At 40.2% G+C, this 24,516-nt stretch overlaps 1 protein-coding gene across 1 annotated transcript in view; it reads left to right on the top strand.

Moving 5' to 3' along the window:
• Window positions 1-14,405, top strand: part of ptprn2 (protein tyrosine phosphatase receptor type N2) — a 137,148-nt gene extending 122,743 nt beyond the window's left edge. Inside the window, exons 16-22 of the mRNA XM_023297648.3 lie at window positions 417-494; window positions 3,307-3,426; window positions 4,628-4,794; window positions 7,611-7,664; window positions 8,684-8,748; window positions 10,791-10,864; window positions 12,915-14,405. Of these exons, the coding sequence (XP_023153416.2) occupies window positions 417-494; window positions 3,307-3,426; window positions 4,628-4,794; window positions 7,611-7,664; window positions 8,684-8,748; window positions 10,791-10,864; window positions 12,915-12,986 (630 nt within the window). The 3' untranslated portion in view covers window positions 12,987-14,405. The remainder of the gene's footprint in view (window positions 1-416; window positions 495-3,306; window positions 3,427-4,627; window positions 4,795-7,610; window positions 7,665-8,683; window positions 8,749-10,790; window positions 10,865-12,914) is intronic.
• Window positions 14,406-24,516: the final 10,111 nt, after the last annotated feature.

The raw sequence follows: 24,516 nt of genomic DNA, 5'->3' as shown, positions 1-24,516 counted from the left end.
TGTTTGCTGCATTTTTACAAGATAAAGTGGAAATGCAGCAAAATTCAAGGTCTCCTGCTGTCTTCATATGCAAATATCATGTTTGAAGAGGCTGATTTTCAGCAGCCCGGCATACATCCTTCAAATATGTGTTTAGCATCAAGTGTAACATCCACAGTTCACCCACAGTGTGTAGCTTCCTCCATGTCCCAGTTTACTCTAATCAGACCCACAAAAATAGTCCCATCCTGAATAAGACAGGGTTTGCAGGGGGAATGAGAGAAAAGAAAATGGAAGTGTTTTCCTCAATAGCTGCTGATCCCTTTTCGTTCCTGCGTCCAGATGGAGGCTTTGATGGAAGTCTTAACCAGACAATATGTTTTCATCCACCAGTCTCCGCCCAAGCACTGTGTCACACTCTGTTCCCTCTCTCCCAGATGGACCACGACCCTCGTAACCCTACTTACATCGCCTCGCAGGGCCCACTTGCTTCCACCGTGGCAGACTTCTGGCAGGTAAAACTCATTCACTGCTCATCTTTTAACATTTCGTCTCGACGGCGTTAAGAGCTTGGACGAACCACACGTCTGGTCCAGTGGCTTCATTTGCTTCACCATGTGGTGTGTGTTTTTCATGCCCTGTTCTTAGTCCAAGAAATGGGTATATAGATTACTATGATGGCTGAAGCAGGAGTTGGAGATGTCTCAACACGCGCACACACATATTTTTACCTTTCGTGTGCGTTACATTTATCAAGGATCATTTGAAAATCATAAAAGAGGCTCCCCGTAACCCCAAAACTTTCCTCCAATTCACAGCATTTCCTTCAGTATCAAAATGATCCACTGATAGTTATTTGCACAAACTTGAGTACACTGCAAGCGGGGACTGCTAATAGCTAATTTAGCATACATTTAATGGTGCTATTTTGCCAAAATGTAAACAAACAGAGGCCATAAAACAGCTCAAATTGTAGCTCATAGTCGCTATTACACCCAGCTCACTTAATCCACTGCAACATTAACATCATGTTTACATCCTCTAAAGAATTATGGGCACTGTGATTCCAGCACAGCATGATTATCCCTCAAATAGAGGCAAAACAAAGGAGGCTTGTATATTTTTAGGAAAATGCTTCGCTCTGTGACTCAAAGGTAATGCTAATACATAAACTGGGAAAAGGAGTAATGGTGCTGCTATTGTTTCTACTCATCAATAAAGCAGAGTCAGTAGCTAAATGTTTAAAGCAGACCTGCAGCTTTTAGTTTTAGAATTCTAGTCATAAACACCCGCAGGAAGTCAAATGTTATTCATAACAATGCTGATATTTGCTCATATTTGCATTTTCTTTCCTCAAAGCCATTTGCATTCGTTCCCTTGTCCATAAATGTCAGATGAACCTGCCATCAATCACTGGATATAGGCTATTGTAAAACATGTCAACTTGTGTGGAAGTATGCCTTAAATGATGCATGGATGCCAAATGGCATTCTTATGTGTTAATAGGACAGCACTGTAGTAATTAGTGGGCCCATCACCTCCATATGGTGAAGTAACTCCAGCTAGCCGTGACCAGGATATAGAAGTGTGAAGCATAAATCCTGGCAGACCAGCTGGCCCTGCACTCTGCACTCTGCATCTTGCACTGAACGGATACTCATTTTGAATCATTACGATAGTGCTGACTGTGTGTGTTTGCACAGACGTTCGAGGCTGCTTGTGACTTCAGAAGGGCAGTTCAGCCAAGTTTAGTCTGCTCCAGCTCTGTACGCTCGAAGAATGGTTGTTCTAAGTCACTTTTACCACCGAAAAACAAATCTGCTTGCATGCTTTGTCCTCATATGGTGTTCAAATTAATTAAACCTCAGTAGCTGTTATCTGAAAATTGTACATTAATTGACACACAAGCTCAAAAAGGAGTAAAAGGTGCCCGGTCTGCTGTACTTAATTTGTAAATTTCAAAGTACCTCAAATGAAACAGTTGATAATTATCATTTTGGTTATTTGTTTGTTTGTCTGCCAATTTTTTTATGCGCCAGGTGAATAAATGCATATCTATTATCTAATGAAATGGGCTATTTAGATATGAACTCAGCTGTAAATCTTTCCCAATTAAGCAGAAAATAATAGAAAATTAGATACAGACTGACTGACACGCTGAACATCAGTTCTGTTTCTGGTAGCCTTTCATTATTCAGTATGGTTAACCTTGGATTGTGGCAGGAGGAGGGAAAAAACCCACTCTTTTACCCCATTAAAAGTAAACAAACAGGGGCAACACTGGCACTCTCATGCAAATGGACCGTGCAGGAGGCAAATCTTTTTGCTCTGTCCTATCTAATCCACACCGGCCTCAGGCAGTGCTCTGAAAGGCTGCTCTGCTCTAATCCTCCACTCCTCATTCCTCCATCCCTTCATCCTTCACTCCTCCATCCATCTCCCCTCATTTCCTCCCTCCCTGGCGATTACCTTAGCTCTGCTGGGCCCTCCTGCTTGCTTCTTCTCAGAATTTGGTGCAAAAAAAAAAAAAAAAAAAGACAGTTTGCATGACTTCACAGAGCACAATTCGGGTTATTTTAGGGCTTTTTTGCTTTCATCTGTGCAAATGATATAAAGCTGGTGAAATTGCTAATCACGTTCTAAAAATATGACACGGTTTTTACAAGCCGGAGATGGAATATAAGAATGCACTTTTACCTCATCACCTGCAAATATCTGCTAAATTGTACACGACTAAATGGATAATATTCCCTCACATTATCACCTTGCCTAATCTCATCACATCCTGGCACAATTGGCACAATTGGCACAGTTGGCGTGTAATGTGTCCACTGGGCTGGATCACGGAAGCTTGTGATTAGTGTATAGTCAAGGCCATTGTGTTTTTATAGCAATCATAAAACCCGCGTTTCCTCCTCATTTTCCTAATGGCTGCCGTGAGGCCTGTATTTTTTTCCCAAGGACACATTAGATTGTGATAAGATGAAATGGAGCAGCAGCAGCAGCAGCGCAGTAGATGTTGTGATCTTCCTCAGACGACTGGGAGAGGGCGACACATGACGCGCCCTCCTGCTGCTCGACCCAGCATTTATCATTTGTCACACACAGAGAGGTGACATTTATTCATACTTCCTGGATGAAGATTAAGAAATCAATTTCACCCTAATACAAGGCTGCCGTGTAATGCTAATGTGCAATATGCTGCACCTAGTGGCACAGTTCGGCTGCATATTAGTGCTGTTGGAATGTCACACGGATGCGTACGGAAAGGTTTGTCGTCTCAGGATGTGTCGGGTGGATATTTGACGCCTGGTTTCCGGTGTGTAGATGGTGTGGGAGAGCGGCTGCGTTGTCATCGTCATGCTGACCCCCCTGTCTGAGAATGGAGTGAAGCAGTGTCACCACTACTGGCCTGATGAGGGATCTGATGTCTACCACATATACGAGGTATGTTAGCAAGATCTATAACAGAAGTTACAAAGCCTGGAGGTTGTGAAAGTTACATCTGGATTACAGAAAAGTGTATTTTCTTACTGCGGGTGGTGTCTAGCCATGCAAATAGATTTTATGTGCCGAGGTTTTGAGAAGTCTGTCTCCACGACAATACAACAAAGATGAAGTGTGTCGTTTGTTGCGCTCACAGCATTGCAAAATGACATTTAAAAAATTCAGCCGAAACATGTCTATCCAGAAGCAATGTCCATAATTTACAGACCTCGCTGTGAGCAGCTCTCAGTGGAGCCACTTTCTGCAAAGTAAAATCATCTCTGTGAAGCTGCTGAGTAACAAGGACGCTGTTTCTGTGAAAACATGTTGCTTTTGAATCTTTTTTAGAAAAAAAAAATTAACTAAATTAATTTCTTTCAAAATTTATTGAGATAGCAGCTGAAGTCTACCATTATCTTCAAACTTAGTTTTATAAGTTGATATGAAAGGTTGTACTCAAAAAGAGTGATGAGGTCAAAACATAGCACTGACATTGAGGATTTGGGAAAAGAACATTTATTTATAATCTCCAAAAGTAATAAGGAAAAGAGAACCACTGATGGAAAAGCTGTCCATATGAGAAACATCTCCACACTGTATTGATGCTGTTCTTTCTATGAGACTGCATCTGGCTCCATTGTACTCCTATATAACAGTATTGTTGATACTAAAGGTCAGGAACCATATGCATGTTCATCTCTTAAAAGGTTTATAATAACAATACCTGAGTTCATTGCTCGACACTGAAGCATTCAAAATGATCAACATATTCTCACATTCTTTGCCATTAAGCTAAGTTACATCTTATTTTTTTGCAAAATGATTCTAATGTAATACAAGAAACTGCACACACTCTTATGCCAGCTTGTATGTGATTACTGTATCATTTCTGTAAAACTTTTTAATGAAACAAGTAGAATTTAATGTAAACAGTTGCATTTTGTCCTAAAACAATCAAACTTTTCCTGTGTTTCTGAACAAAAAGTCTCAACACATACATAGGAACAGAACAATATATGGGTTGTTAGCATTTGTTAGCAGTATTTGCATAGCTAGAAACCACTGGTGATGAGTCAAAAAATACATTTTTGCAGTTTAGGTAATCCAACCTTTTAATTCCTAAACTGCACATAATTCTTTGCATCTTTCTGTCTCTATTTAGGTCAATTTGGTGTCTGAGCACATCTGGTGTGAGGACTTCCTGGTGCGGAGCTTCTACCTGAAGAACCTGCAGACCAATGAGACCCGCACCGTCACGCAGTTCCACTTCCTGTCCTGGATGGACCGTGGGATCCCCAACTCGGCCAGGACCCTGTTAGACTTCCGCAGGTAGAGAGGAGATCCTGCCGGTCGGCCTCAGACACACTGCAGCTCCGCAGACTCTCAGGCAGATTTCCACCTTTACATCTGGCCTTTATCCTGAGCTTGTTCTTAATCACCTTCCCTTATATTCTGTATTCTGTCAGCGCCTCTCCGGTCCGTCTCCCTTTTGCCCCTCTGCCTTTTGGTGTCCTAGAGAATGGTTGTTCTAATAAGGACTGTGTTTCTGTGCTATCCCTTTCATCCTGGGCCTATTTCCCTCACCTCCCTCCAGCACATGTGATGCAGCAAATTAACAGCCCCGCACTGCCTGGCTTGGCTTGGGAAGAAAAGAAAGGAAAAAAAAAGAACCCACCTAATTCAAACACCCAATTAAATGAGAGCTGTCTCACTAAAAACATGCGAGAGGGGGAAAGCTAGTGACTGAATAACCTCACTCTGTTCTTCATATAATGTGTTCTGGCAGAAGAGCAGCAATGGCTCCTCTGGGAAAACCCAGGAGGGATAGGAAAAGCCCTCCAAATGAGAATAGATGCATCTGATTTGTGGATGGAAGTGTGTCCCTCTGGTTTATAATGCAGATGAGTGAGAAAAAGAGAATGTGTAGCGTTATCATGTCCTCCCTGTCTGACAGAGATGGTGCTCCTCTTTCAAATTGGGTGTAGCTCGCAGTCAGTTCTATTTATTTGTCCTCTTGGTGTGTAGCTGTGCTTTGATTTTATGTATATTGTTTGCCCTGCTGTTGAGATCTCCGCTAGCAGTTAGATTGCCTTGTTTTACCTCCATTAATGCTGCTGTAGGTTATTGGGAATCTAAAGCTCTCTGATTAAGGGATTCAGAGGTCTCAGATCCACTCAATCTACTGTACACTCACGGTTTCACGGTTTCGGCCAACTCGGTATTTTGCGGTTGCCAGTGTCATTTTTGTGATGTTGCAGCTAGTAATATGAGCCCAGTTGCATAGTCACAAAAGTGATCATTGGAAACTGTGTCTCCTCAGCCAGGCCTGTGCACAAACTGTCTTTCTCTCACTCCTGACTCTCTGTCTTCCTCCTCCTCCTCCTCCTCCTCCTCTCACTGCTCCTTCCTCTGGCTTGCATGGAAACTCCAACCATCTCTGTATGCTGTCTGACAAAGGACATGTTCTGATTTTACTCATATTTTTTGAAAGCAAACTATCTCAACATTTGAAAAATATGCATTCAGTATAATGCAATTTGAAAATAAAATCCTTATCTCAGAATCAGTTTCGAAAAAAAACAAGAATGCAGAATAGATTTTTTAAATAATCTCAAAACAAAAACATCTTTCCTCACAGAATAAGTGTTAGATTGCTTGAAATATTGCAAGACAACAGCAGCTCCTTCCTGTGGCTTACATAGAAACTCCAACCATCTCTGTATAGTGTCAGAATAAGGGCATGTTCTGATTTTATTCACATTTTTGACAACTAACAATCTCAAATTGTGAAAATTACACATTTAATATAATTAAATACAGAAGAAATAATGCATTAAATAATAAAATAATATCTTAAAAGGCAACATTCTTACTCAACAATAATCATTGGACATCTTAAAATATTATAAGACAACAAGAACTCCTTCCTGGCATTAGAGGGAAGTTGAATCATCTTAGTCCTTAATCAGACAATCTGCTGTCTGACTAAGGACATGTTCTGATTTTACTCATATTTATGACATCAAACAATCTCAAAATTTGAAAAGTATATACATTTAATGTAATGAAATGTGATGTAAAAGCAGAAATTAATGCAAGATTGAAGAAAAACATAAAAAATAAATTAGTCTTCCACCAGAACAAGCACTGAATTGTTTAAAATACAACAGAATTCATCACATTTAATGTTGACAGCATGTATTTTAACACTCTTTCTCTCACTAAGACCTTGAATGTGACAAAAACAAATTCCAAAGCTCTTAATGACATCAAATCAAGGACACCTGTTATCTGAGATTCAAGTACACACAGATAATACTGTTAACATTTGCAGTAATTCAGGTGAAAATACATAAAAAAATATCACAAATGCAATGGACTAATGACAAAACTAAGAAAATATTGTACAAACTGGCAGTATTTAATATAAAATGTGTATGTACATATCTATTAAGCCTTATATTATTCAACTATACAACACATTATTATGACTGTTAGCAAATCGACTATTTTGTTTGCATATTTCTAATAGTTATAAATATTAGTCCACATACGCCTGGATAAACCACAGATATGATGCGATATTTATTTTCCATTTTTTTTCACAGAAAGGTGAAAAACGAGGGGAGATGGAAAGACGCGGAAGCTCTCAGTGTAGTCAGTTTCCATGGCAACAGCGGGGTGTGAAAAGGCTTGTTGGCCTTCACCGTGCCTGTGGTGTATAACATTCATAATTGGCTGGGGTTAATGCGTCGGCGGTCGGCGATCACAACATCACACCACCACATCCATCACCCACATGTCACAATAATGCTGTTCGAAATGATGCTCAATTTATTTACGTGGTGCGACACGGATTTCTCTCTCTGCGCTCGAATTAAAGTGATTGATTGACAGCAGGCAGCATCTCTCAGAATTGTGTTTGCTCCTTTGATTATCGCCGCCATTGGTTTCATCCAGAAGCGCGGCGCACAAGTCCCTCATGAGTCACATTCGTTTTAATTATCACTGTTATTATTCGGCAAAACGAATCGATCCTGTCTCCAGAATGTAATATTTAACAGCCTGTGCATTTAAGACGACTTTAATCCAAGCTTGCAATAACATCAAGTTCTCTCTTCTTTTTTTTTTTTTTTTTATTTCAGAAAGGTTAACAAGTGCTACCGGGGTCGATCTTGCCCGATAATTGTTCACTGCAGGCAAGTATAACTATTTGCACCTTGTGACAGTGGCTCACCCTGCTGAATTGGGATAGAGAGTGTTTGTCGTGGCTTATGTGTTTGAGGGGAGAGGCTGTTTATTTAAACCCGCTCAATCCATTTACTCTATCTGGGTCCACTGGAGCTGCTGTTTATTCCACTGACTGTGTTCTTATGTAAATAGCACAGACATGCCCAGCCAAAGACACTTCCATTTCCCATTCGGTCGAGTTAGTTAACTGGCCTTGATTGGTTTGTATTAAACACCAGGTATCTGTCTGACCACTTTTAATAGCCACATCCTGTTAAGTCATGCATGGGGCCAGTAAGCCTGCTCTCCCTCTGAGGGAGCCGCATGGACTGAGTGCCTAGCAGTGGATTAATGAAGCTGTGGTGCTCAGGCCGCTCTCCTGTTTTATTGGCCTTGCCTTTATTAGAGAGATGTCCACGCCTTGTTTGCAATTAACATGCAGAGCCGTTGAATGGCCGGCGGGCACAAAGAGAGGCTTTTCATACGGCTATCTCTGGAGTAATGGAAAAGCAAGGCTCTCCAAAAGCTGTTCTCGAACCGCCCCTGGCCTCTCAACCTCTCCTCTGCTCCTGAGGTGCATGCATTTAAAAGCCTTTGTCCCCAGTGTGCCTTAGAAACCATTCCCCTCTCTCCAATAGCCGAGCAAGTCTCCAGACCACACATGCACTCGTGTGCAACGGTTTAACATAATCACATTTATTGGAACATCAGATATTCAGATCTGTTCAGGTATTTTCATGAGAATGTTAGAGATTTTCTTTTATTATTGATTTGTCCTTTTTAAGTATTCTATCTGTAATATCATGTTGTACGCAAATGGAGGCGTGTGCATCTGTATGCAAAGACTAATTTGTGTTTAAATATACTCGACAGTCTCTCAGCAGATGCAGATGCAAATGAGCAATTTGTTTCCTTATAAGAAAAACACTCTGAGATTAAAGCATCTCACTCTGCCACCTTAATGATCTCTCTCTCTCTGACTCTGCAGTGATGGAGCTGGCAGGAGTGGGACTTACATTCTGATTGACATGGTCCTCAATAGGATGGCTAAAGGTAACGATCAATGGCTTCCCTTTCACTCTTTCTGCTTGCGTTCAAGTGTTGCCCTGGCAACGCTAAAGCCTCTCATTTTCCACAGAGGGTCTTGGGGATGCATTAGAGGGTGACTTTTTCTGAGGCCTGGAAAGGCAGCGAAGACAGAGGCAGACATGGAGGGAGCCGCTAGGAGTGGAGAGAGCAGAACAAAGAGAGAACACAGAGAAGGAAAATTTAAAAAAAAAAGAACCCTCTACCCACATTAGTAATTATCTATTTAAGGTACCTTCACGCCATATTGACCTGCAACATGAATTTAGATAGCACATGCATGGAAATGAAATGTTTAAAGGGAAAATACATTTTAAAAACTCAGAATTTTCTATTTGCTTCAGTGGTTTGAATCAATACTTAATATTTAATGGGAACACTGTGCTTATTTGATTTGATTTATTCTTAACAGTCCATAGTTTGCAACTCCAATTTCACCCTGAAAATTGCTGACATTTTTTGGCACTAATATGAACTAAATTGTGAATATCTTCAGTATTGTAGAAATCCAAGGTGCATTTACACTTTCTGCAATTTGGAGTTGTGCTGGTTGGTCACAAATCACAGTAACATGGCACCATTATGGAAGCTAAAATACAAATAGAAGTAAATTTAAAACTAGAAGAAAATGATCTCTGTGGCCATTACATAGTTTGGAGACAGATTTGTTTCTAAATCTTAGGCTACTGTGACAAAGAAAACTTTGTTTTTCTTTCTGTTTTTCGCTGAATCCCAACAAAGTTGGAGTTGACTTGAGGAGAATCCCGTCAGTCTGCATGAATAAACAAACTGATCAGTTCAGTTTGCCTGCTCAATTCTTTTGAGATATCCAGCTTATAAACACCCATTGTTGGGTTCCTCCAAAGGCCGCCTTACATCACCTTAAACCCTCCATAGCTTAGCTTGCCCTCTGCCCTCTGACCCCTGGCCTTTAGCCCCAGCTCCCAGCATGCCCTCCTCCGGAGATCAGCCTCATCAGAGCAGGTTAGCAGGACCTCTGCGGCTTTCACTGTCTGTAAAACAGTAATAAGACTGACCCGTCCTGATGGAGTTCATGTAGATCAGTGACGCTGTTGTCCACGGTGATGAAAGGCTCCATTTGGTTTCTTTATAACCTTCTGTTTCCTGCTCTAAAACCAAATGTATAAAATGTACATAATCTTGCTCTCCAAAGCTTTTTTTCCTCGGTCAGAGAGCCTCTCTTCAGCTTAACTTTGGAATCCAGCCCGTCTAAGACATGAAAGTCTTGTCGGAGCACTGGAGTACTTTGAGCACTAAGTCCGGCTGCATTAAATCCCGCTTTTTCTTTTCCTCTTTCTCTTTCTCACCCACACACATACATACATTCACACTCTCCTTTGCTTCCTTTCTTTGCCTCACTTTCAAAAACATCTTGAGAGTTCAGGGGCTCTTTCTCTCTCTCTCTCTTTCTCTTTGGGTTTCCTCTCCACATCGCTCCCTGTCGGTTTTCTCAAACGAGCCCTAGCGTGCTGCTTGCAATCCATAAATCTGAAAGCAGAATAAGATTTCCAGATTAACATCACAGGCTCAACAGCAGCTGATCACTGTTGAAGGCGAGCAACTGTTGCATAGGTTAATCATCAGAATGACTGCTGCAGAGCGGCTATAAATCATTTTAATTAGCGTTTGTTGATTCTCAGATACATGCGCTCCCTCAGATGTATCAAAATGCTCTGAGTGGACTTTCTAGTTGGGCATAATCTAAAGCTATTTTTTTTGGACGGGATTCTCACAGAGAAGCCAGTGTGGAGTGTTTTTTTTTTTTTTAACGCATTACTGCACATTTCCCATACCCCCCAAAAAATATCCTTTTGCATATTTTATCGAGAAACAGTCTGTGGCTCTTGTCCAAGTCTTTCGAGGGATGAATGTAATAATTTTCAATCGCTGCGCTGTTCCAAAGGGAGCCCAGCATAAAGAGAGATTGACAGATGTGAGCTGGATTACTCCGCTGCTTTGAACTCAGTCCAATTTTCGGTCTGTTGCAGGTGCTAAAGAGATTGATATTGCCGCTACCCTGGAGCACTTGAGAGACCAGAGAGCTGGCATGGTCCAGACAAAGGTAAGGTCCCCGGCTTTGAGTTAGAGAGGTGGGGGAGAAGGGAAGAGAATGGGGGAGCAGAGAGGGAGGAGGGGAGGTGGGGGAGGAGGAGGAGGAGGAGGAGGAGGGTTGCAGCCATTCAAACAGACGATTGTCTACTTTATGTGCACAGGATCAGGGGAAATGATGGTGTAATTGATAACTGCTTCAGGATTAGAAAAACATTGTGTTGGATGATAATAACTCAGTGTTCCACATTTATCACAAGACACAGAAAGAGAATGACCGAGATCTTTCACGAAATGATTTTGTGTTTGAGGAATATAGGATTTTATATTAATTTCTATTCATAAAAGAGTGAAATTAATGATTATTTTCATCACTGGTTGGCAGATATTTTCTGCAAATAACTGATAAGTCTATGAAATGGCCCAAAGATACTCAATTTACAATGAAATAAAAGAAAGAGAAGCCCCTTTTCCCCCAAATTTGAGATGCCAGAATAAGCTAATGTTTGTGGGATTTTTGCTTCAACAAATGATGATTAACCCAATATCAAAAATGCTCTTTAAGATGATCTTTTCTCATATTGTCGCCATCATACTTGTGTCTAATCAGTGCTACAAGATAAATTCTTTAGTCTCAGCAGGGCCTCCATCTGACACCATTTCCTAGCATCCTTTAAGGCGTGTACAAAGCATTTCCGCTTATCCACTAATGCAAATAATAGGTAGGAAGTCTCTTTTGTTTCTCTCTTGTAATTGGGAGAAATAATAATAATAATAAAGGCAAACCTCATGCAGCGGTGGGTGATAATATTTATGCTAACAGACTCCAGTGTTCCTGGATGGTTCATTAATGCTACTTTTACAGCCCTGCTCTGCTCAACCTAGAAAAGCTTTTCAAGCACTCTCTCGTTTTCTTGTCTAAGTGAAATTATATTGGAATATTGTTGATTCCACTTTGCAGCTTCATGCTGGGTCTGCACAGAAATTACACTGTAATGAGGTATGAAATTTAGAGTTAAGTTTCAAGGATTGGACAACCAGTTATCTTTTTTTCCTCCCCCCTTCATGATGCTGCCACTTTATTCTAGGACATAGAAGGAAAAAAAAGGGCAATCATTTTTTGTCTGGTTGCTGCTTTTGACAGACATCAACGTGCAGTAATTACAACATGCGTGACCATTTTTCTTCCTCCCTAACATCCGTCTCTGATCCGTGGAGCAGAGATTGATCTCCCCCCAGTGGTGTGAGCGTGAACCGCACTTCATGCACAAAAACCCCATTTTTAAAAGTATCTTTCTTCACTACGCACAACTTTAAACTCAGCTTGGGGATTAGATATAGGCACATATAACCGCGGTGGAGATAAAGATGGATGTACTTACATATTTTCTGGCCCCGTCTTAACTTCAGAAGACGCGTAAAAATAGAAAAACATCAACACTGCAGATAATCTCCGCTGCAAAGCGAGAAGCACGGCCACCAGTGGCTCCTCTGTATTGATTGAGCCTATCCTCGGGCCAGACTATGGCAGGCTGTGTGTTGACACATCTAAAGACTGTTCCCTCCAAACTCCTACGTACCTTTTCTCTGTGAGAGGACCCTGTGGCCTGCAGCCTGGGGAGAGGAGAGGAATATAAAAACACCAGGGTCCATGGGGCAAACATCAATCAGCCCCTTTTGGGCTCCTCGGGGAAAACTATGTTTCACAAACAAATGCACACACACACACACACACACACACATATATACAGGGAAAAACCTGAGAGACAGCTTGACTCAAAAGCTCCATTTTAAGACACACCTGGCTGGATCGATGGCCATGGCGGCTTCGCGTGCACTTCAAGCTGAAAGCTCACAGAGCGGCTCACCTTCACCTCGAGCCTGTGGCCGAGCTCATCCCAGGCAGGGTCAGGAGATATGGAGGCAGAGGCGGAGGCGGCAGCTGTCAGTCACGCTGAAACCCTGAGTTGTTACACACTTGGACACACACTAAAACTTTTATCCTTCCTTTTCTCTTCCCTGCATCCTTCCTCCCTCCTCCTCCTCCTCCTCCTCCTCCTCAGGAGCAGTTTGAGTTTGCGCTGACAGCCGTGGCAGAGGAGGTGAACGCCATCCTGAAAGCGCTTCCTCAGTGAAGGCATCACACTCCCCTCCTCCCCACCTTCTCCTCGCTCGCTGAGCACCGGTTTCTTCTGCCCACTCAAGACTGACATCTCTCTCTGCCCTTCCCTCTCCTGGCTCTGTTTCTCTCTCTCTCTTCTGTCTCTGCCTCCTCTTCACCTCTATATATACTGTATACTTATGAATGTCGTGCCGGATATCTCACCTGTATCCATATTCGCAAATTTCGCCTCAGAGTACGACTGTTGATCTGTGTTGTTTTCGGCGAGTTTGGTCTGGCATGACGTGGGAAGCGGAGATCGGTGCTCCTACTGTGAGGCGTTTTGTCAATATGAACCCCTGATCCTCTATAACTGTGATGTTGTTCCTGAACATACCGTTCTAGTGCCACTGACGAGATGTTTACGTGATGTCAAGTGAAGATTTTTGTTCCAAAATGAGCTATGTACTGTCAAAAATCTGACACGAATGCTTAGATAATGACTATCGGCACATTTAAACCAAACTGTAGTCGGGCTGCAACTAGCAAACATTTCCTCGATTAATCGTTTAGTCTGTGGAGTGGTGAAAAATAGTGAAAAAGGCCACGTTTATTTGCTTGTTTTGTATGACTAACAAATTCAAATTACTGTAATATTCTGCAAACGGCAAATTGTCATATCTGAAAAGCTGGAATCAGAGAATGTTCAGCATTTATGCGTTTAATTTTTTTTGCCAATCTAATCGATCAATCGATGATCATTGCGGCTCTCAGCTGTAGTACTTTTAGAATAACAACATGTAAAGTAAACCGCGTTCTTGCCTGTATAAACGATGATACTGTACAGATTATATCCTCTAAATGAATCGATGTACTGAATACATGTAGCGTTTTGGAAGTAAACTCCTCACGTTTCTCCTCCTCTGTGATCTGAACCAACGACTATATACTCAGCATCACGTGTGCAGATGTTGAAGTGTGTGTTATTGTTGTACTTTGGGTCCAGACATCTCGTATTGAACCACAGACTCTGAAAACGCCTCACAGATCGTGCAACATATCAGCCGTTTGTTATTTTTTTAGGACTCTGTGCATTGATTTGACATATTTTGTTTGTTACATAAACATCTCTGTTAATATTAAATGTGGAATTATGCCATCTGAGATATTTATTGCTTCTATTTACAAATACTGTCATTCTGTATCAATAGTAATAATATGATATATTTAAGAAGACATTATATTGGGATTGTTGCTAAATTACGTTCCATCTCTGGTATATTGTGACATTTTGTGCAACATGACAGATTATTCCCTCTATATATAGATGATGAATGACTTTATGAATCCTTATATAGTGCTATCTGAAATCTATACTGAAAGCCTCAATGAGAACTATATATTTTGTGTGAGAAGTAACATTCAGATTGATAATAAATCAAAACAGACTCTACTGCTCTGCTGGCTGGTGTGTAATGTTATTTCTGACTCACTCGCACACAAACACGGCCCGTCCTTCCAGGGAAAGTCATTTGATTGAATGGTAGCCTTAGTAAAGTCACAAAGAAAAGGCTGTATCGTGACTCCCTGAGGGTTTGTATCTGGGAAAGACTCGCAGGTTTGTACAGATGAAATGTTTGGTTCACCAGCTCTGTCAGCGGAGAGATTGGCTGGGATTTAAAATGAATTCAGTCATGTAGTTCACCCGCCGAGGTCTTCTTGCAATATTACAGGGAGGAGAGGGTTCAGTCAGTCAGAGTACAGTTCAATCAGTGTTTACTGAAGGATGTATCTCTCAGCTTACTGGGATTATTTTAGCAGTGATATCTGTTGCTTAATTTCAACAGTTTTATCTGCACTTTCTGAGTGCTGCTGCTTTTTGCACAGAACTCACTTTCAGAAGACTTTTTTTCACATTTTAATGAGTCTTTCCTGGTTAATTTAAGATTATTAAAAACTCTGCTATGTGACAATTACACATGCATAAATGTGCATTTACATTTGTGATTCTGTGTGCTTTTCTGCTGAAAGTTAGTGTCTTTAAGGGAGTCTTTCAAGGATCTTTTTTTCTAAAAAGCCAAATGAAAGGATACAATTAAAAAAAGGAATAAAAACAGCAACACAAATTCTTTTCTCAACTCTCAAAGCTTGTTATTATGTGACTTTACATGCCATAAGATTCAGATAAATGCTAATGTTACTTGTTTTTTTTTAACCTATTTGAGTGAGTTAACATGAACTCTTGCATTAAAACAACTGTTTACTCAACTCCAGACATGAAAAATCTCCAGATAAATAATAATAAAATGAATATAAAGTCATTGCTTTCTAATAAGTCATGCTTTATATGATTTATATAGTTATATCAATAGTGTAGAAATCAGTTACAAGAGTGTTATAGCTCCAGTGTAAGCCATTAAAACATTTGGGTTGCCATATTGGGTAGAATGCTGTTGGTTGATTAGCCTGAGTCATCTTTAATAATTTGCATTTACGAAAGTTAGCACATCTTTAATAAAGAACAACGGGTCTCACTTTCTTATAAGCTATCAATTCCACAATAATAAATGTTAGTAAGTCAGTAATAACAGGTGTTGGCAGTAATTTATCAAACAGGGATGCAGGAGGATATCAGCATCACTCTGGTAGACTTTAAAATGAAATATTGGTGTTTTAAGTATTAGTTGGAGTAATTTTATAGCAGTAAATGTTTATTTTTGAAAGAGTATTGCATTTTTTTGTTATTTTATGCATCCAGGTGTAGTGGGTAGTAACATGTTCATTCTATGACAGGAGAAACTTAATGTTCTCTGCAATTAGGTGGAAAAAATATGTGCATATATAGGCCAAAACGGATTGGAAAATATAGTGTTTGGAAATCGGGGAGAATATTCTGCACAACTAGTATCAAGTTATCATCTAAAGAACTGTCCACCTTAAGCAATTGTGGATTATATCTGTGGATTATAGCATTAGTAAATTATTTATCACAGAAATGGGTTCCAAACTAAATATCAGAATTAAACTAAAACCATCCATGTAGATATCAGTGTATTTTCCACAGTCATGGATGCTATTGGGAAGCATTTAAACATGAAGGATCTGCAACAGAGTGAAACTAAACTGGGGGAATTAGACAGAAAGTACAATAAGGATTCTATTACCAGAGAAAAAGTGCAAACAGTGTGGAGAAGCATGTATAGAGACTATATAATTTCCTAGCTCTTGACAATGTGTGCGTGGGGTTCTTGTGTGAATGCATATTCATGCATGTGTGTGGTGCCCGTTGACATGTCCCTCCCTCCCCTGACAGTTCTAATAGCCGGGAATGAGGTTTCATGCACTTCCTGAGGCCTCATTTGCATATGATTCGCTGATGAGCTGCCACCACTAACCAGCAACACCAAACCAAAGCCCTATTAATATTCTCCCATTCAGGTTGTAAAGCACACAAACCTAATCAGCTTAGAAATTACTGTATGGAAACCATAATTACGCATGTTTAATTGCTTATCATCTGATGGGTACAAGTTTATTAGAAATGTATTCATGGTAATTGCTTCCTGAGGTATCTGGTGAGCTACAATAGCATGTGATATCCTGTCAGCTCCCATTTGGGAGGATTAATGCGTTCTGAAAAAGTCACAAAATTAGATACTGTGCATTGCCTCTTTGGATGCTTGGTTTAACTCAAAGTGATTTTTAATTTAGGGATTTCTAAATTACTGCTTAAGCTCGGATAAGTCTTTGGAGTGAGATCCGTCAAAATCAGCATATCTCGGCGTTGTTGAGGAGTGCTGGCATATCACAGGGATAAAAATGACTGTAAAGCAGGCAAACGACTGTGTAATCATGATGCCACCAGAAAATACTCGCAAACCTGTCTGGCAAGAGACGGAATTTTCTGCCACCAAACAGGAAAAAGCTGTAAAATCAGGGGAAATGCAGCAGCGACACAAAAGTGAAAAGTCACAGGCATGAAATGAGGAAGTGCGTCTTGTAAGCAAGAGTTTTGAAGTAAAGCCATCTCAAAGCCGATGAATCACTCAGTCCCGAAACAAGCAGATTAAAACACAGTGCAGCTCCCTCAGAGGGGCCTCCACACCGCCAAGAACGTCGAGTGGGCCTTTTCAGATGGACCTCAGTGAGGCTTACAGCTCCTGCCCACTCTTTGATGATCTCTCTGTGCTCTATTGTAATCACTGCTGGCTCTCAGTCCTTCTGACACAATTGTAAATTCATGCGGTATTGTGAGGAAATCCAAGTCCCGTCAGTAGTTCCTCTTTGGATAACTCTGTCTTTACAACCAGGGGCATTATTACAGGCCAACATAATCAATGTAGGCAACATATATAGTCTTCAGGAGGATAATAGTTATACAAAAAGAGGAAAATAATGGTCTGGTGTGGGAACAACTTTTTCCACTTGTAGAAAATGGTTAGAATCAGTATTTTTATACTAACAATGGATCTGCAGGTTGTAAAAAGTGAAATTTGAGCTGTAGTTGAAGTACTGGTTTGAATGTATTTGAATGTAACTTTTGTGGATTTTATCAACTTGAAATTGCATCTGGTCTCCTTAAACCGGTATTCTAATTTCAGTGAAAGTGGGAAAAGTAAGTTTACCGCTGCTTTTGCACTGAGTCCATGTTTCCTTAGATTTTTCTGCTTCAACTAAACCACTGTTTTCTTCAAACAGGATTAAATTAAAGGAAAGAACGTTGCGTCTAATGACGAAGTCAAAAGCAAATACTGAAGCTAGAAAAATTTGAAACTTCAAGTTGACTTTTTTTTATTAAGTTGCAGCAATGGAAAGTGTTAATTTATAGAGGATTCTAATGATTTAAGTACATATAATTTAATCCACTGGCATTAATAATTGCTTGTTAACTCACTTTGGATGAACTTAACTGTGTGTCACCAATTGGCACAATTCATCTGAATTATTCCAACAATTTTCTCTCCTTTTTTGTACAGTTTTCCCTCAGTTCTGCCTTTTAGCATATTTCTGCTAAGTTTAATTCAACAGCCAAAAGCTTCACTCTTCAGTTTCACCGCCCATCATTGCTGCAGGCAGCTGATACAAGTCAAAATGCTCTAAAAGCGCCTAACAGCCGACTGAGAAAGTTAGCAACTAGATAATGAACAAAGTTTAACGGAACAAAACTCAGATATTTTCCTGAGCTGGTTAAGAGCAAAACAAGAACCAAAAGGTGGAAAGTGCTGATGTTACTTAGCATATACTGGATGTATAAACAGACTGTTTGCTAACAGGTTTGCCATAAAAGGTGACATTATATTTATGCTCAAATGTTTTTTTTTCTACTGTCCCCAAGTGTTAAAATTTGGTTTTGTCTGTATCATGCTGTTTAAATAAAGAAAAAATTCATAAAGTGAGTAAGTCTGTGTGTGGTCCTCTTCCTCCAACAGGTTAAGAGTACTAAGAATACCAGCACCACCATGAATCTGATGACGTTAAGGAGGTTTTTCACTTGATTGCTGCCCCCAAAAATGTAGATATTGTATTTTTAAGCCTCACTGTGGTCGGAGACATTATTTTTTTAGGTGGTGCATCTGTTCAGGAATGCCTTGAAGGAACAAACATCCATCTGGACACGAGGTTGAACTGAACTATATTTTGGTGGTCAAAAATCACTTTGACTTCACAAGACAGATTTCTGGCCATAACTTAAAGTTCATGCACTAATTATGACAAAATTTCACTCAAAAGTCTAATTTCATAAAATGATGAAGTGATGACATTTTATATCCAAAAGGGTCAACTTCGCTGTTGCTCTATAATGCTCTGCAAAAACTTTTTTCTGGCCTTTATTCAACGGCAGAAATCAAAAATAGAAGAGGAGATTGTGACCACAGTTTATTTTTGGTGACACTAATGTTGGGTTCCCACTTTGAAACTGTTGCGGCCGCATTGATTTTCTGTGCTGCTGTGTTGAAGATGTGTAGGAAGCATCTGCTTTTTTGTTGCTTCTTTGCAGCAGCATCCAGATCTGAAGCATTGTCTGCTGTCATGACTACAACTTTGTGTTCTGTCTGAAACAACTTAATCGGTCAAACATGCGAACTCCTTTTTTTTTTCTCCCAGTGAACTCACACACTCCAGTCTTCACTGAACATATTATATGGATGGAAACTGCAACTTGTATGATGGTATTTCTAGTAAATAAATATCAGCTGGTTTAAAACTGAGCGTGTATTCTTTGTTTTTCAGAGCAACAGCATGAAAATTCACGAGCAAAATAGCTGAAAAGTCAGTAGATATCTAAAAGTAATTAATAAATACTTGCCACCTCTAGTGGTCGTGGTACAAATGCAAACTTGGCTATAGAGTCCGTGAAGCCTCCCATCTATCAAAGAGGAGCAACAAAAGGCCACTTGAACTCCTCTCCAGAGCTGTGGGGGAACAAAATATGTTGGGAACCACTGCGTCCAATGCAGACGGCTTCAGCCAAAGTTTTTTTTTTTTTTTTTTAAATGCTGATATCAGTATTTGCTCTAATGGGCTCGTGGGTGAAATATCCCCCCGAAGATACTGTGGGCAAGTCAACAAAGTAATTATTTTGGGTATTAAAGCATGTCCTGTTGAGTTATGGGGGAGAACTTGAGTGTAGCTTTTAATCAGATCTACTTGGTTGCTTAAAAAATAATTGCTGAGTATATTTAAAAAAATAAAAAAAAACACTCAGCTGCTTAACTTCTCAGCCACGTTCAGTTTCTGGATCCGAGTCCAGGAGGTGCTTTAATGCTCTGAATATGGTAAAAAAAAAAAAAAAAAAAAAAAAACACCTGCATGTCATTCAGCTTTTGAATGATAACAACCAACATGCTGACAAACATGTCACTTCCCCACAGAGAGAGGTTGGGAAATCCCAGAGTGTTTGCTCGTTGGAAAAACTGTCTGGGATGCTTTCCAGGATTTCCCAAAGAGAAAAGCCTTGTTTTTCTTTGCTGGTGTTGTTGGAAGTGAATGGAGAGCAGATTGCAGAGGCTGTGCCTCTCATGTCTGTCCAAGGCCTTGATACCTTTGATCTTCTCGAGAAACAAACAAGCTTTTAAACTTGGCACTCCCGGCTAGTGTCTCTCCTCTTCTCCTGCTTTCTCTCGTCGTCAAAACGCTGATCCTGAGAAAACTGATCTTGCGTGAATAGTTGCGCGTACTATGAAATGACTTCTTGTCTGAGATGTGGACTCCCACCATGTTGTCACAAAAAAAACTTTGCTTGATGCACCTTTTTTTTTTAATCTGAATGTTAAAACCAGATCAAATATGATGTTTGGCAGCGCTGCGGCACACAGAGTAAGCACAGCTCAGATGAAAACAGATGTGATTTTACTACAACTTAACAAGCCACAATGGTGTGTAGCTTCAGGAAAAATCTTTGCTGAAGCTTTTTTACTATATTTGAACAAACTACAGAGCCCACATCAACCAGGCAGTGTTTAGAGCATCTCCACGTAACATTTGTTGTGCTTTTACAAAGGATCAAACACGGATTTAATCTATACTGTGATAAATAAAATAGGATGTCAGGTTGCACTAATTATTAATAAGTTCAGACTTTACACAGTGATACAAAAGAGTTACGAAACAGAGATTTACTCATTAATGAAATAAGATACGTTGCACCACACAAACTAGTTTTGACTGAGCACAGTAACATCAGACCAAAATGTCCATATTCTCACTCATAACTGAGATTACTGCATGCATCTGTAGATTAGTAAGACAAGTCGTACCTGCATTTGCTTCACTCACATTATATTTGATTAGTCATGCATTTGGTTGTTCCTACATCAAATACAACCTTCACCCTGCCCCGAATCTGACCAGTCTGTACGTTGATTTTTGGCAAATATAATTGATTTTGAAAAGCAATTTCTTATATTACCTACTGACCTTTATTATAGAAAATAAAAAACTAAAACAATTTAGTTTCTGGTCATTTGAGTTAAATATGTATGGGAAAAAAAGGACAGAAAGACCTCAGATTTGTGCTCTTATTCACCTTGCTGTTTTTTATTTTTTCCAAATCTTAAAAATTAACTGATCGGTTTCCAGTCTGCATGTAACTGGTGCTTCTTGTAGTTACTTTAGATGTATAATTTGCCCACCAAAACATGGTACTGTTGGACTTATAATACAGCTCGTGCAGTGAATTTTACTGATACGACAGAGCTACAGATCCAATTTCCAATTATTAAAGTTTATGAGTGGCAATGATCTGGTTTATTGAACTACTAGTTTGAAACTATCGTTGGCACCAAGAACTTGTGTGTTACTAAGGGCACAGATATTTACTAAAAGATTTACAAATCGCTGGTGCAGTCTGGTTCAGGTGTGTCAGGGTCACACCAGTGCTTTATGGGATTCGTGGTCCAGTCCTGATATTTACAGAGATTTGATAAAAGGTTCTGAGATGAAGGTGAAAAGCCACAGTCGACATCTGTCTGAGCACAAAAGGCAAAGACAATCAGGAGGCAAATCTTCCCTCATTACCCCCTTGCTTCCTTCTCCGCGGTTATTAACGGGCGTACAGCAGCCACACTGACATTTTACGCTGTTTCATCCCCGTCCCATCATGCATCTGGGGATACCCTGGCATTTGGCTGCAGTGTTTTTATCAGTGTCTGCGGCGACGCTGACCAGCGCGACTTCAATCCTGCTCACTGTCACTCATCATAAGTGAGTTTATCAACACACATCTAATCGCCACTCTCCGCAGGGACCTTAACCATTTGCATACTAAGATTGCTTTCTTTTGCTCGACTGAGAACGCGCCTCCTTTGCATAATTATTAATGATAAAGAGACGGTGAACAAATGTGTCAGAAGGTATTAGCATCGAGTATACAACTGGATTCTAAAGGATCCGTTTAGTGACATGCCGAGAGGGAAGATGAGGGCAGAGGGTAGGACAACTGAGTCTGGAGAGCAGGACTGTCAAGGGAAGCACTTTTGCATGAGGAGAAGGGGTTAATTAAAGGGCCAGGGATGGAAAATACAGAGAGGTGTGATATTGTTTTGTGTTTTAAATTGTTGTTTGAACAGGAAGCCCCGTGGAGATTTGACGTGTCTGTCAAAAAGAAGAGAAAAATAACTGAAATGTTGCGGACAAATGGGGGGCAAAAATGTGCTGGAAGGAGCTAAGTTTAGTTTGAAAGCAGCAGGATGCAGGATGAAGAGCCTGAAAATATAACATATAATTACATCAAATAAAATACTGCTCCAGTAGAAGGAAAACCCACAGTGGTGAACAACACAAGATGTTTACATACAGCAGAGTGAGTGTAGCTGCTCATTTCAGTATTTCTGCTGTGTACCATTAAAGCAGCAGGCCCATATTGTCTGTCATCTGTTGTCGGTAATTACCACTTTTTTTTTACACTGTCTTACCCTCTGTGGATAATGTTCAGCGTCTGTACCAGAAGTGTTTCGTGTGAATAGTTTAACTGTTTGCCACTTTATATGAAACAGCTGCACTCTTTTTACAGGACAGGAATAAATAAGTCATGCACACTATGGTTCATTTGGGGGTTGAGATGCCCTCCCTGTGTTCTCTGCTAAACACAGGCCTGTTGTACCCTCTGCACGGGGTAATAGCATGATATTAAAAATGCCCACAGCGATTGTTAAGTCACGGCGGCGCATTTGCACCACGATGGATGACCTTTTGTAGATCTTAATGAGGCTTTTTCACGAGTTTCCAAAGCAAAACACACTGTAGCATGTGGAATAATAACAGCTGCGTGAAAAATGCGAGCAGCGGAAGATTAAATCAGCTTCATGTATAAGTTGCTGCGGTATTAGCCCATAGCTTCATTTTTCTTATTTCCCCCCCAACTGCAGTTAAAGTGATTCGGTTTATGTAAGAAAAGCACTGAAGTTGTATTTGGGGTTAAAATATCAGCTGTGTGCACCTGTCGCCTTCCTCTCTCAGCAGCAGTTCAAACGTTTCATGGCTTTTGGAATAATCTCAGGGGTCGCGAGGGGTCGGCGCTGGTCTCCCTTCTGGCTCTCCTTCAACAAATAACTGATAATGACCTCTGACCTCTCGTCTTTTGCATGAGAATTGACATCAGTACTCCACGACCCCCCGCTCTAAAGCAACCTCAGGACTATTTCAAATGTCAGCCCTCGATACTCAAACTTGATTTTTTTTTTTTTTTTTTTAAATGAACCCATCCAGGGGTGGGGGTGGGGGGGGGCGGTTGGGGGTGGAGGAGGAGGGTGGAGTCGGAGGGAGGCGAGCTTCGGGCTCATCTGCATCACAGATTAGGGTGCTTAGAGAAAAATCAACCATCCATGATTCATTACATGTTTCCTGCTGAGACTCTGAGATGGCAACCGTCCTAGCAACAGGATCCTAGCAACAGCAACAACTCTCCGCCGCCACGGCAGCCTATCAGGAACTTTGATGCCCGATCAAAATTTAGCCAATGAAGAGGGGAGGGCATGCGGAAAGCGTGACGATGTGTTTCCTCGTGCCGTTTGTCAGGCTGGGATGTGTTCAGGGCTGTGAACTCTGTGGGAGAACAAGTCTGTGTCCAAGAAGTCTAACATTCACGTGTATCTTTGTGTCATTTTCATGAGATTATTGATGTTTTAGGATTATTTTGTGAAACTGTCGAGAATTTCTGCACTGAGTCACTTCACATTTATACTCACGTTATTTTCGAGTGTATTTTTGACATGTATACACATAAATATACAATAACCATGGCTCTAAAACATACTTATGCTTCCAACATTTGACCTCAGTGGTCACAACTGGTGTTATATGAATAAGTAATGAATGTATCTTCTAGGAATGAAGATTTACAGGTTCATATTTATGTTCTTGTTTGCTTATGGGGTCATAGGTGATGAGTGAAGAGGTGTTATTGCAGTAAACAGACAAGGAAATTCTATGTACATATACTGTATATGTGTTTAGCCCTACATATTTGTGCATATTGATTATTTTTTTAAATTGAGACATTAAAACTGCCTGCTAGTAGCATTTTTATTATTTTTTTTTTTAATACACTGATGAGCCACAACATTAGAGCCACTGACAGGTAATGTTTATGACACTGATAATCTTGTTAAGTCAGTTTTCTGCTTTGAAAACTTGGGTTCTTGCATTTTTGTGAATGTTACTTGGACACAAATCATCCACCTAAATATTGTTGCAGACCAAGCAGACACCTGAATCACTCCCAGAGGTGTTTTATTGACACAAAAGTGACCTACATGATATCAGACATGTGGCTTCGATGTTGTGGCTGATTGGTGTGCAGGAGAGCTTTATTATGGGCAGTTTAATCCTTCAATTTAAAAATGATGTCAATGTGTACCCATATTTTTTTAACTATAAATTATTTGTGCATTTGACACTTTAAGGTGCATTAGTGACTTTTTTTGAACTCTGTAATTTACACTTTATTTAGTTTTTTTTTTTTTTTTTTTTTTTTTTTAGATTCCTTACCAGGGATTTCTGCTTATGTATTTGTATTTGTGGTGGTGGTCACTTAACTCTTTCTGTTAGCTACTGTAAAAACAGTG

The sequence above is a fragment of the Amphiprion ocellaris genome, chromosome 22 (assembly GCF_022539595.1).
Source record: "Amphiprion ocellaris isolate individual 3 ecotype Okinawa chromosome 22, ASM2253959v1, whole genome shotgun sequence".
NCBI classification, from domain to species: domain Eukaryota; kingdom Metazoa; phylum Chordata; class Actinopteri; family Pomacentridae; genus Amphiprion; species Amphiprion ocellaris.
Note: the sequence above shows the minus strand (reverse complement) of the source record. Positions and strands in the feature narration are given on the sequence as shown.